At 46.1% G+C, this 14,154-nt stretch overlaps 3 protein-coding genes across 3 annotated transcripts in view; 1 reads left to right on the top strand and 2 right to left on the bottom strand.

Annotated features, from left to right (window-relative positions):
• Positions 1 to 7,582: 7,582 nt before the first annotated feature.
• On the bottom strand, positions 7,583 to 10,363 carry T265_04008 (hypothetical protein; the record flags this gene model as incomplete). The annotated part of the gene is made up of 2 exons (XM_009168626.1): positions 7,583 to 7,773; positions 10,117 to 10,363. The coding sequence occupies 2 exons, from the start codon at positions 10,361 to 10,363 to the stop codon at positions 7,583 to 7,585; spliced, it is 438 nt and encodes a 145-aa protein (XP_009166890.1).
• The window catches only part of T265_04006 (hypothetical protein), a gene marked incomplete at both ends in the record, with an annotated part of 52,653 nt that continues 46,478 nt past the window's right edge, over positions 7,980 to 14,154 (top strand). Inside the window, 4 exons of the mRNA XM_009168624.1 lie at positions 7,980 to 8,162; positions 10,492 to 10,709; positions 10,829 to 11,009; positions 13,639 to 13,727. Coding sequence (XP_009166888.1) covers positions 8,001 to 8,162; positions 10,492 to 10,709; positions 10,829 to 11,009; positions 13,639 to 13,727 — 650 coding nt within the window. The remainder of the gene's footprint in view (positions 8,163 to 10,491; positions 10,710 to 10,828; positions 11,010 to 13,638; positions 13,728 to 14,154) is intronic.
• T265_04007 (hypothetical protein) lies at positions 12,055 to 12,234 on the bottom strand (the record flags this gene model as incomplete). The annotated part of the gene is made up of 1 exon (XM_009168625.1): positions 12,055 to 12,234. A coding segment is annotated over one exon (180 nt), but the record flags the coding sequence as incomplete, so codon positions are not given.

Below are 14,154 nucleotides of genomic sequence, written 5' to 3'. Positions count from 1 at the left end.
GTAAAATAAAGGTACAAAAACGCCACAACCCGGTTTCCCTTCATTTTGAGTAATTCGGAAACGCGTGTAAACGAGACTACACTGTACTTGCAGCGGAGAACTAAGTGGTTCGCTATTTCAGTCGTTCTCGGGTTTATTCTTAACACTTTAGTTGAAGCTCATTGGCACAGCGTCGAGTTCGGCGTTGCTTCATGGTATCACCGGCTTACGGCTACTAGGTGTCCAGCATTTCACCGGCTGAATCTCAAGTGGAGTGGCTAATTGGGTTTTCGTGGTGCGCTCACTGAAAAGCAGCACTCAGGAGCGCGGAGACGAATGTCGTTAGGGAGCATCACCAGCGGGTGTATTGCTGACGATAGTAAGCAAAACTGTGTAAACGGTTTACGGTTAGCGGCGTGGCTACTTGGGAGGGAGTGAACAAATACTAAAGACTAGAGGTGATGCAAATAAACTTCAGGTAAAACTCTGAAAACAGTTCGAAAACAGATAATATGTGCACGGGAAGTACAAGAAGTCCGTGTTCGTTCTGTGGTAGTACCCTTTCGGTACATAGCTACCATGCCAACAAACGTAGGCATAGCTCTCACTATGGGGGCGCTTGGTCGCGCCAAGATATCGGTTGGATTTTACCTCCATCCGCGTGTTCTAATGCTCTAGTTCTCTACATTTTTACTGGATAATGCCATCCGTCCTTTGAGGCCTGCGACGGCGACATCATCAAGCGAATTTGGGATGGATGTCGCTCGACGTTCCACCAAAAAACTGCAGTGTTCTGTTGGATCCCTCCGTTGACTTCTGAAGTTCTCGCTCTTAAGTATCAGTAGATCACCTCGACTGTCATTCGAATTTGGTGGAAAAATGGAGTCAAGCAGGCATGGGTTTCTCACTACACCGGACAACACCTCGTGAAGTTTCAGGAGGCGAACAGTTTGCCGATGTCAGCTGCAATAACCCCAGTTCCCACTCTGAGTTCCTGTAATGCAATGACAGTTGTGTTTTTGTCCGCTGGAACGAGTTCTGACGGTTTACTGTAGGCATCGATTGAGGTCAAGAATTTCCGATCATCAAATTGACCTGCATATTCCACATAAACTCGAGATCAAGTTTTGGTCGGTTGTGGTCATGACTGTAGGTGAGTTTCCACGAGGTACTTAGCTGCTTCATCACACTGCAAGATCTAGATACCTGCTGCATCTGGGAGGTCATCAGGGGCTGAAGCACCATTCTTGGTACGTCATCATTGGTGGTCTTAACTAAACAAATATGATCCACAAGATCAGTGTTGAACATTAGGCTAAGTCCTGTCTAGAATATCGACTGGAGACAGCCATTGGTGCAACACATCGTCATATTCCACCTACGACCAGAGGCTACCGAGAAGTCTATACTGGCCTGTTGTTCACTGAGTGCTAACACTTGAATGCAAAACAAGCTACCTTCGCGTAACTGGAAGCTTATGGGGAGATTGCGCACTCATACATGTGTGTATGCAAGTATCTTAACCATGTATTCCACTCAAGGGCGAGAAGGCTCAAGTGCTTAGAGGGCGAATTTAATGACCGGAAGGTCCATGGTTCGAACCCGACCTATACCTCTCGACTTCCCCTGTCTATGCTTGGGCAACCTGGCAGTATCCCAGTCCTCGTGTAACCTTCGGGTGGCATGGCAGCTAGGTACCGAAAGGGTGCTACAGCTGAGTAATTTTTTTACATGTGTGCTTGGCCTATTTTCAACGACTTTCTAAAACGGGCGATGTCTTGGGCAGGTCAGTATCTCAAAAATGGCGAAATTAATGGTTGGCCGTGGATGTTGTGAATGTTATGTCAATAGCCACTACCCCGTCCTATTGATCCAAGCCACACATAAAGGGCGACTGGATGCCCGCTGGATGATTTTCCGTTGGGATGAGCGACCGTGACCATTCGTAACGTGCGGTGTTCAGACCGTAGCCTACTTTGGCAGCCCAGCGTACGACGCGAAGTGTGATGAGTTCGCCTGTTCAATGGGAATGGCAGCAGCCACCATAAATAAAGACAAGCCCTTTATGTAAAAAGGACGGGGAGACTTTGATGCAATTATGATATTGTACCGTCATCAAGAGGCTAAATCTTACCGTAATGTGATGGTCGGTTTGCCTTCTTAACCCGTTTAGCTATACTTAGGGGCGTCCTTGCAACACTCGCAGCGTCTCTCATGTTTGTCAGTGATTAGATTTATTATGAATAGCCCTCTGGTCCACCAGGATGGGGGTTGTAACACATGTAGCAACGTGTCTTTTTCAGCAAAGTAGTGCGCTGTCATTTCCCGTCAATCACCGCTGTTTTACGATCAGGCTTCTGTGTCAATGGTTCTGATGGAGGACCATAATCGTGGTTCTGTTTAGGTCTGGGCGTTGTGACAGCATCACAACCCTCGCACAACAATGATTCCTACAACAAAATGTCAGAATATCGTACAGACCGTTGCGTGGTACGGTCTTACTTGGTTGGTAAAACAGCGGGCAAGCGAAAACTGCTGCCGTCTCCCGTCCTTTTCCACATCTTCCATCTTCCCCCAGTAGATTTAATAACTCCTTCCGTGTGGGTACATCAGTTGGAACTGGACCCCATTTATCTTGTATCGGTTTTGACCACGACAACTGCTTGTCAGCTGGCAGTGACAGCCTCAGTCATCTCGAAATCAATCTTCGAGCCTCGCCGCCTAATCTGTCTGTTTGCTTTCAATGTGCGCATTCTGAAGCGAGCGCAATAACAATATACTCTTGCTCTCACACTGGACTCGCTTGACATTGTTGTGTGTTGTGTGCCAGGAAGAAGGATTTTGGGTGCAAGCACAGCGGTTGTACTAACTACCCCATCACTCTTTACTTGCTTCCGGCCATCCAGAGACTGCCGCGACAGGATATCCAGGGGGTCATTGCCATCTTTTCGGATAGAGACGTCAGGACTGGGCGCATAAGTGGCTAGAGACATTCACAAACATGGCCCACCGTCATTCGTATATTTATGCATCAATCATATTGGCTACTGCCTCCAATGCGTTTTTAATCTGCCCCACTTCCCTACGTTATTGGTGAACAACACTGTGGCGGCTATAGCCTTTGTACGGCAAGTGCGCTTTTTCCAGCTGCTACTGATAGATGGAAAGGTACACGCATGTTACTAACCTAGTCGGAGATTGGGACACCCATTTTGGAAAAACAAGGATGGGAACCATCTAGGCGCAAGAGTAGGTTTGAATGTTCCCAGAATCGATAGCTGCTGTACGCAGTCAGATCATTCTTTGTTCAGTGCCTCTCTTGCCGCCCTCTTACCTCTCTTGCCCAGTGATCAATGAGAAAACCGTTGACCTATATGTTATTCAGACGTGGCCATCAGAGAAGTTTGCTATCGACATCTCACTCACGACACCACTCACAAGCACGAAACAAACCGGTCAATCGAATAAAGTGTAGTTGAAAACTCAAAATGCCATGCTTTTGGCCTTATATGCGTCCCGAAACAAAGCCATGGCCCAGTTCAAGTCTGATTTCACGGCGATCCGTGTCCCTGATGGAGGAAAGGACAGTCCTACCGGGCCAGCACTACGACTTCCCGTGATTTCTGAAACGTTGGTTGATCCGCAATCTTATTCCGATCGGGGGAATCATTGGCTGAGGTAAACCCAAGACAGCAATTGGAAATAGTTGAACTCATTTACAACATACCTACACTACAGAGTCAAGTAAACCACTTATTGGTAAAGGTATTACAGGATGGACAGCTCGAAATCCCGTTTCAAATGCCACCATCTGTCTGTGTGATGGAACAGTTTACGAAGCACGGTTAGGCTGGTCTGAGGTGCCCAGCACACCGCCAGATTCCTACTGTGATGAGAACTGCTCAATCCCAACAGACGGCGAAGTCAAAAACCGAAGTGAACACTTTTTGGGAAACGGCAGCCGGTCCTGACCGTTTTTCTTAGGCCTTGTTTAGGAGTGGTGGGGCAGGAATCTTTCACTAAAAAACTTCATGCAAATCGTTTTAAAAGCGAGTAAATAGATAGGAACGACAGCTACTCACAGCCGTTTCCGACCTTAAATGCTGTCAGATCTGTGTGTGAATCACTGGGGTGTCAGTCACCATTGCTTCCAGATTGCTTGCTATTGCTGTCCACTGGCGAAGGACAGAGTCGTGAAGACGAAATAGAGTTTCCTTCGGACCGTGAATGCACTGATTGTGTCGTTAAACTTCAGCAACTTCCCGAATACCACACAAATTATTAACAGTTCTCGTCTACATCTAAACTCAATTTTTGACTCAGTCGCCCGCACTGCTTTTTGGCGATATCCCCGAACATTTTCGCCACATCCAATCCTCCCAGTTCAACACCCGTGGGTGCCTGAGTCTGTGGAGAGTATTCTTCTGAGTTCACGAAAGAACTTTCGCCACAATGGTTTATGCCACCTCTTTCGAAGTCGTAATCGAATTAATTATCCAAGAAACGTTTGCTATATCTTTTGGTCCGAAGCTCCGTCCTGGAAACCCTAAAGACCTGGAGTATTCTCACGGCATTTTGCTGCTTGATTCAGATCCTGTCAAGATACAAACACGAAACGACGTAAATATTACCATAGGCGCCTTAAGAGTTCAATACAGTGCTAATACATGATTGGTCGAGTGCACCGCCAAAGCTGGTCATGGCACAAGATTCATCCATCTCGTTTGTTGAACCGTGTGCTCCATGTGCCAAGTGATCGACTATCATGCCATGCCGTACTTGCTGCTTCAGGTTCTGACAAGCAGATACCTCAAGAACAACGGATAGCCTTTAGATTGAGCGTAAAAAACATGACAAAGGATCTTGTCTACACTGGTGCACCTCTTCTGGGAGGTTGGAATATTAGAGACCTGCCGCGTCAATAGTCTGAGGTAGTTTTCACCATGGCAGTGTCAGCGGCTGTTTTGTATCTATTCTCTGAATCTTAATTTGCTCACGGTCTTTTTCATTGTATTCTCCTTAACCCCCTATCCTACACTGTCTGTTGCCACATTCTACGGCGATCTGGAACACCACACACACGCACTGTTTACAGTCGTCAAACTGAGCCGCACGGGACTATCTGATCATCAGCGTCCTAAAGGCCGCAACGGATCGCCGAGTTGAAACTGGCAACGTCAGATCATTCACAGAATGTATCTGGCAAGCTGCGGTGGGTGGGTCGTGTGTTGCGCATGTCGAGTTATTCTCCATTGGGGAGAGCTTTGAGTGGTTTATCTATTTCAAATGGGTGACATATGACGACAGAAGGACAATGAGATATCACGAAAGTTTTGCTGTTTTGTCAGTCCATGATGGTATATCTACGATTCTCCCTGTTTGGTTCAAGACGCTGCTGGATATGGTCGAGCTGTCAGTATTCATCCAAATAATGTAAATGGGCTTTTGAAAGTGCAGGTGTCTGTTGTATGTTATCATCAATTTCCCTCTTCCATCACGAAGAGCTTCGTGGTGTGACAGTTTGTATAAATTCGCGACCCACTGATCGATACCGGGTGTCCGCGCGACACTCGCAGTCTCTCTTACCAGGTTCGTCAATGTCTGTCAAGGTCTGACGGACACAGTCCCCTGGTCCTCCAGGTTGGGGTTTTGTACGTATTTGGCCAATTGTTGCGTGAAAATTGAAGTGCCTCTGCATTTCCCACCAAACACCACTGCCTTTCATTCAAGCTTTTCAGCCAGAGGCTTTCTCTGAGGACCGTAATTATCCCATCTAGATGTGGTTGCTGTGGCAGTATCCCAGTCCACATACAACCGTGAGTTGCACACATGCCACATCGGCCATCGCGTGGTGCCACATGCCGGATCGCCTTACTTGCTGCATACAGCGGGGCTGGTAACGCTGACGCCACCCTTACTTCTCTTTCACATAGTTTTTCTTCCCTTTCTCCTCACCCCATTAATAAATCTCCTTGTAGGCCCAGCAGTTAGAACTGATGACTTCGTTCGTCCTGCAAGTAACATCTGCGCGTCATCCGGCGCCGACATCCGCAGATATCTTGATATCAATCTTCAGTCCTCTCCACCCAGTCTATCTATCAATATCCGCACTCTGAAGCGGGCGGGACAACAAGCTGTCCTAGCTCTCACACTGGATTTGTGCGGCACTGATGTGGGCTGTGTATCAGAAACGAGAATCAAGATGCAAGCACAATTGTTCAGCTGACTGCTTCATTACTGCACTTGCTTCCGACTGCGCACCCCTGGTGATCCAGAGGCTGCTGCGGCAGGATGTGCAGAGTTGAAAGAAATGTGAAATCGTCCAGCTGTAACATGGTGCCTAGCTGCCATGCCACACGAAGGAAGCACGAGGGCTGGAATACTGCCAGGTTACTCAAACGTAGACATGGACGTCGAAAAGCAGATGTCGGGTTTGAACCGCGGAGTTCGCGGGCAGTGAATCAACGCTCTATCCACTGAGCTATCACACATGGGTTGGTATCGTCCTAATTCACTGGACGGAAGGATCCTTGCTGGACTGGATACCAGTTGATAGTCGCCTCCATGAGGTTCGTCTGGCAACGTTTATGAAGGGGGAAGTTGATCGATTTTCGTTTATCGTGTCTACTTACGCCCCAGTTGACTGTAGCTCTGACACCATGAAAGACAAGTTTTTCGACCACCATAATGCCCTCTTGTGGGGACCTAAAAGCGCAGATGTAATGGTGTTTGCCAGAGTGGACAAGCTTAGCGCATCTGGGGCTCAAAAACCCCGGTGGTCAAATAGTCTGTGAAGAAATCCTTATCGATCTGGAATATGCAGACGACATCGTTCTCATCTTCCGAGAGAAGGAGAAGGTACAGGTATTTTTGGACGAAATGACCAAAGTCATTCCGTCCTTTGGTATGCGCTTTGCGCCCACAAAGTGTAAGGTCATGCTCGTGGAAATGCAGTCACTTAGCACGCCACTTGCAGTCCAGGTAGAAGCACTGAAAGTTGAAGAGCGTTTTACGTATCTTGGAAGTTGTATTAGTTCTGATTGTAGTGTGACAGAAAAGGTCAATGCACAAATCTGCAAGGCCCGGGTCGCGTTCGCTAATTTGAAACACCTATGGCGTCAAAGTTGTGTATTCCTGAATCTCGATGGACTAGTGTATCGAGCTACAGTGCGGATCTTTTTACTGTATGGCTCTGAGACTTGGCTGTTCGAGCAGTGGAACCGAGACGTCTTCAGGTGTTCGACAATCGTTGTCTCAGACCCGTAGCTCGTGTGGGTTGGTGTCAGGGGATCTATAATAAGGCAGTTAGAAAGCACGTTTCCAGTTGTGTGACGGGTACTTCCATTGGAGAATGTGTCCAGCACCAGAAGCTGCGTTGGTTGGGACATGTGTTGCATATGCCGAACCATCGTTTGCCGAAAAGAGTGCTGTTTTCCATGCCCAATTCAGAGTGGCGTAAAAAGAGAGGTGGCCAACCCTTGACTTGGAAGAGGAGTATGAAGGAGATCACAAAACGCTTGGGTGCTGTCGGTGCTACTCGCCTTCCAGGATGGGGACCGCGTGATCCTCACTGTGCCTAGTTAGAGACTGCAAGATATGACTGCTAATCGATGCCAGTGGCGTTCTTGTTAGTTTCTTTCCAGATTGCCCGAGTGGGTGTCTGGAGGTGTATGCAACGCGCAGTGAATGTAGGAAGGTAGCACTGTGTCCCTTTCCTACCAACTTTCATTCTTTTCCCAATGAGGTTTTCACATAAATCATGGTTGTACGGAATCGAGGCAGCAGTGTTGAACACTTGTCACGTTGTCAATGATGATGATGGCGGTGGATTCCCCTTTCCGATTGTTTTTCTCATCCTATGAGTATGGCGAATTGGATCGTACGTCGTTCAGGCACCAGTGTTCTCTTACTAGTGTTGCTGTCTGTACTGATGAGAAGAGTCATTAGTCTGTCACTGCTATCCTACTAAGTTGCGTACTTGTTACTTTCCAGTTGCCAGGTGTGGAAGTTGGTGGGATCCAATGCCAAAGAAAGACCAGGACATTACTAAGGGGGGAATCCCTTCGGCCGATGTCGCTCTGAAAGACATAGTGACAGACCCACACAAACTGGTGACCCATGGGAAAGATAAAAAAGGATTTTGGCCACGTCAGATTTTTCGTCGGAAGAAGAATGTTCCCCTCGTATGTTCTCGTTTCGTTTTACATTCGTGCTGCGTTTACACGAACTGCACTTGTTCTCTTCAACACATTGCACACTTTCCTGCTGGTTCACACGTTACATTTAGCATCATAGTATAACACTGTCAAGCATGGTGATTAGTTTTTTGTGGGTAAATTCTTGGCCAGATAAGTATATTCTACTCATTCCTGGACAGAAACCGGTTTTCATTTACTTTTCAGTTTTTCGAAAAATATATGCAGTATCTTCCTGCATACCACGTCATCTGACGCCAGAATCTATTATGGTTGGAGTGTTATAGCCTTGTTAACTTCACTCACTGAAAATCGTAGTTTCGGAATAGTTGCGGCAAGAACCTAGACTGAACAAGTCGAGATGCCGAGGTTGTGTTCGAACCACGGATCTTCCGGTCAATAGCCGGAGCCACTTAACTCTCTTGGGCTCCATGTGTTGTCCAGGTGGTCGTCAAATGTTCTCCCCGTACTTTGTCTTCAAATTCTCAATTACTTGCCCCTCAGCGGCTGCAGCTCAGCCGTCGTATGCTTAGGGAGGAAGGACAGTTTTGTCAATAATGCTGTACACTATGACAGTCGACAACAAAATTTTCTTCCATCCCCAAGGGCTAGCCCGTCAATCGAGCATTGGAAGTCTTCCATTTTTGAGATTCAGGTCTACGTTTACTTTTAGGACGTCGTTATGGCTGTAACTTTCGCACCATAGTTTCATTTACCCACGTTTCGATACAGTCAACTTATTTCATCATGATTAAGTGTATCTCTGTTGTACCCTCTAAAATCCTAACTTTTAGCTGGACACGAATAGTCCTTTTTCGACTTCCCTCTGATCGATTTGCTTTCTTTTGCGCCAGTAGTTCGACGTGTTTACATCACTTCCAAAATGCAAGTTCAGGTCGTTTGTGGATGAGCTCGTTGTTGTTTTTGTCCGGGCTCGAAATTAAATCACTAAGTTCGTTGTTTACTCGCCTTCATCTCAGTGTTCTCAAAACTTGGGAGGAGTTAATCCTAAAAGTCCTGAAAATAGTGCCGGATCTCTTACTTCCAACAGAGTCAAGAAGAAATGTCACTCCTGAGAGAGTCCACTGAGGGCATCTCCTCCTGGATTCTGATGAGGCCCTCTGAATAGGCCGTTCCAAACCTGTAGGGAATTCGCGAGTTCGTGGAGGGTGACTTTACTTCTTAAGTAAGGCAAGTATTCTGATAATACTTGTGCAAACTAGAAAAGACGCATAACTCTGGACGACTTGGGTTATGAAGTTGTTCAAAACCTGGTTTACTTGAATAAGCGGTCTTCTCAGATTAGAAATTACAAAGATATTGTTTCTGCGTGACAATATTTGAATTTGGCCATCCCAATACCCGTTCTTTCGGTGGCTTGTTCGTCTTTCACGTATCAGTTTTGGTGTGTGGAGTATCTACCTCTGCTGGATAGAGGATTCAAGTTAGGTCTGGATAAATTTTCGGTGCGCGTATAGTTTGCGACTAGACAATCAAAGTCTTAGTGGTGTGCTTTTCCACGGATGCTGCGTGAAACACTTGTTTCAGCGCATGGTATCGTAATTGTGATCTTGGAACTATTTAAACCTACGATAGAGGCATGCTCTAAATTTGCGGCTAATCATGAAGGATTTCGCCGGCTTCAGTCACCAGAACATGCTATTTCCGGATTAGGACATCGATTTTAGTAAAACAGATTTCGAGTTGAATAAAGTCTGAAACGTTGTTTTGGAGATGTATACTGAACAAGTAAAATCTACAAAACTGTGGACAAAAGCTTCTCAGCTCATTGAATAACTGATAAGTTCAATTCCAAGTAACATCCATAATTTCAGTTGAAGGTCGGGGAGATTCAGTGTGAGTTGAACTGGGTTAATTTGAAGAAACCAGCTCATTTAAAGAAGACGGGCTAGTTTGTCGAACAAACGGTTCTGCTAGTTACCGCAATTTTTCATCTTCCATGTTTGGGTACACTGGTGTTGGATGAAATACACAACGCCTGATGTGAGTCCACTCCCCATATGCCAAAACGGTCCATTCCCTGTGATGGCTGCTCTTTGAGTAGACTGTTGTGGTGGCCCCAACAGCGTGTCCGTTAGCTGAACGGTAGGTGTCCTTTTGGTTGGATTCCTATGAAAACCACTCTGTGCTATCTCCTTAGCATCCTTGAGAGATTGACCTTTCCCCATCCATTTTTCTGAAAGTACGATTGTTCCAATTTATGGATTTGATCTTCATGTGCTCTTTTCTTTCTATTCTAAGTAAAATACCAAAGAGATTAGCCCCGTACTTTCGTTTTTCTTCCCTGCCCAAACAGCCTTCCATCGATATCCCGAAGATACAGGCTAATTTGATCACTGATCTGTCGGCCTTAGCCTCACAGCTGGTCGTCACCGTTACCGTTTCCGACCACACCAAGTGGGTTAATCGGATGACCGAATGCCTCAGCCTCGTTCGTCGTCACGTAGCCTCTGGCGCAGCTTGTATTCAACCGTTTCTCCTCACTGCAGGGAGTGCATCGGTTTCCACGAACTAGTAAGTTGCTCCATCCCAAACCTACCCAATTTCGTTTTCGTATATCCTCAGTGTTTGTGTTTTGGGCTTCCCGACGTTAATTACGATACCAGTAAACGTGTGTTCCACCTTGGTTTTAGCCGACCTGCAATGGAAAAGCTATCTGATTTTCACGATGCCTACGTGGCTTTCCTTGACTGGATCAACTCAGTCTCTTCTGTGGACAATCTGGCGCGAGTAACACCTGGATCCAACCTCATTGATGGTAGCACACGTTGCCGCGGACAGGCGTTGTTCAATACATTGCAGTTCTCAACCCTTGTACGTCAGTGTTTTATTATGGTTTGTCTAGTTTCTGAGGCTCAATCTCATCTTACATTAATTACCTTCTATGGGCTTACAGCATTACGAGCATCTTAAGCTTTGGCTAATAACCGATCTTCCAAGGATCGTTCATTTTAACCTTTGCTGAGAAGGTTGCTCATCCTTTATTGTGTTTTATCGGCAATCAGTATGATTCGTGGTTCCAATGAGGTCACCATAGAAGGTGTGTTTAGGGGCAAGATGGTGCGAAGATTCTCCACGGAGAAACCCCCTTCAGTCCAAATTTTTCCAGTATTGAATCGCCCTTAGCCACCACACTTCGCTCGAGGTGATTGGCCGGAAATGAACTCATACCATGAATTTATTTAGTAACCCAAGTTCCCAAATAGATCCGGTATTATCTCTAGCCAGACAGAATTGTCAACAAATTGATTCTTTCACTTTCCGTCCCGTGTTCATCTCCGTACACTCCACATTAGTAGAAAATAGTTTACGGACAGTAGTGAGCGGATTACGGCAGCTTCCAGGACTCCTCTGGTAACACGCTCTGCTTGCGAGCGGACGTTCCCAATTCCGGTACCCTTGGCTCATGAGTGCTTTCGTCTACTCATAGAGTGGTCCTCCCTGCTTTTCGAAGCCCTTGTATTAACATAGCTTAGTCCATACGTTTGAATGGTTTGCTGAAGTTCGCATGCACTATATGACCTGTTTGACGGTAGTCTCTGGTATCACAACATGCTTTGCGTACCGTAACAATTTTGTGATGCGAGGCCTGATGATGAGCCTGGCCGAGCGTTCCGCAAAGGAGTTATGGGTGTCGAAATTTTCTAAATTGTCCTTTCGAATGTTTTAAAGACCAGTGATTTCTTGCATGTGGGTCTGTGGCCATTCAGTATATTGTTTCTACTCCTCCGAAGTGGCCTACCACTTTCGTGTTCCAATCCCTTAGAATTTCCTCAGTTGAAAGTGCTCGGTGCAAGGGTGTCAGTGGTAATGTCAAAATGAACACCAGCTGTTCGAACGCCGACAAACTCCGCCGTGCTTATCTGGTTGATATGGTGATGTCCACCCTGGTCAGAAGTTTCGCCTCTGGCGTGGAGCTCTGTAAGGCCTGTGAAGATCCTCCTGCAATCATCTCTGCGTTTTTGAGCTCGTCGTGCATTCCATCGATTGTAGCACCATGTGGTTTCCTTGAAGGTGTTAGTGCGTCGTCTGTGACCATGGAGCCGCCGAATATAACGAATTCTGGAAACTGCCTCTTACGTCTCCTTTATCCATTTACTTGGTATCATACTTTTGGGTGTTTTTTGTGCCTCTTACCAGCGCCTCCTTGTAGTTTCGTTTGGTTACTGTAGGTATTTGCTTCTACATTCCCTAGTAGTTTAAACTGGTCATGGACATGTGGGTTTCCGATGTTTCGAAAGCGAGTTCAAGCATTGGCTCTGTATAATTCTGTTGTTCTTTCATAAAGCGTATCTTGCCGTTTCGATGCCGTTCTGTTCTAATGCATTTTGAGCCGCATATGGTCTGCGCTTCCGAGCTGCAGCCTCGGTGTCTAGCAACTTTTACTATCTGGCATTTTGTCTTCCAGAAGGCCATATACGGGTGTGCTTCGCGTCCTACGGCATATTCTGATGATCACCGTGTTATGACCACAAGGCCTCCTACCGCTAAGACTGCCACTGGTTGTGAAGACAGCTTGTGATAACCAGGTCTGTCGCCGAAGTACTCCCGCCTAGGTATTGGTGGCTCATATATCAGTCGCTCAAAAATGATCGTTTCCTGCGCTGTTACAGACCCGTGCCAGCTGTAGGTGGACTTCTACTTGGCGTGACTTTCATTGTCATGGGATTGTGTCAGTTGATATTACCGATCTGAAACCGTTGATCTGAGACATCAAATCCTTCACCTTACTTCTGTTCTTCATAAGGGGCTTGAACGCTCGCTGAATGTCTGCTGGAGTAGACTTTCACAACGTAACTAAAACTACACGGATTGATATCTAAAGCAAGCCCTTGATCAGCTGACTATGGATGCTGGGGTAACATACGCACTTTCATCGTGTTCACAGAATTTTTGGCAAGGAAAACTTCAAAGATGGGTCACGTGCCGCCGATGAGCCAGAGAGTGATGTCAAACTCAATTCAGTTCGGTTTTTGTGATTCAACCCCTGCAAAGCAGACGAAATATTGGTGCCTTGTTCATTCGATTGTCGCTTCCACGCGTCCATTCATGAGCTTGTTGCCGTGTTCACTCACTTGAATGAATAGACCGCTTATCTGCTGTTCGGTCCGAACAGCGAAGGCATTCACATTCTGCACTGTTTGTATACTTTACCCTTTAGCATGTGTGATATTTCCTCTCAAGGGGTTCATCGTACCCAAAAAAGACGGACGTCCTCCAAGAACCAATGAGTCAGTATTAAGGAATGCGTGAGATCCTATCCGATCTCTCATCACCACCCCCTAAATACATCTCAATTACCTTTTTTAATCGGTTCATATTTGCCAACCAACCCTGTTCGCAGACGGAACATCATTCCGCCACAGCGCATTGACTTCTGTTTTTCTTCAAAATCACTTAAGTTTACTTTGGCTCAGATTTATTTCAACTCTTACTTTCTCAGGCGGTTTTCGATTTCCTTCAAGTATCCGGATTCACATCAGCTGTCGATCCCACACAATGGGAAGCGCTGTCGCACGGTCATTTTCCGAAGTAAGTCAGGATGAGCTCTGTGGACTTTAAGGCTGTTTGAGGTGTGTGCCAGCTGATGTTTACTGACTGGTGTCTACTGGTGATCAGAATCAACATTTACTGTCTGCCCTACGCTCATTGCTTAGTTGCCTCAACGTTGTAATCGAATTTCCGAAGGACTCGGAAGTTGAAATTCCTCCTTCATTGTTCGGTTTCCATGTCCTGGTCGGATTAGGTGGTCAATTTTGTCAGTCGAACCTTCAGTGCAGCTCACTCCTTTTGCCTACGCTGGAATGCATCAGCCAAAAACGAAAAAAGTGGCAATAATCTATTGTGAGACTTCCATCATTCACTGGTATTTTAGATGTCGGAAGCATCCGCTTCACACATTGTGTAGTTTAATTCACATATATATATATATATATATATATATATATATATATCACAA

This window comes from Opisthorchis viverrini (genome assembly GCF_000715545.1).
Source record: "Opisthorchis viverrini unplaced genomic scaffold opera_v5_62, whole genome shotgun sequence".
In the NCBI taxonomy this organism is placed as follows: Eukaryota; Metazoa; Platyhelminthes; class Trematoda; order Opisthorchiida; family Opisthorchiidae; genus Opisthorchis; species Opisthorchis viverrini.
The sequence above is the reverse complement of the archived record's forward strand: the minus strand, read 5'-3'. Positions and strand labels throughout refer to the sequence as shown.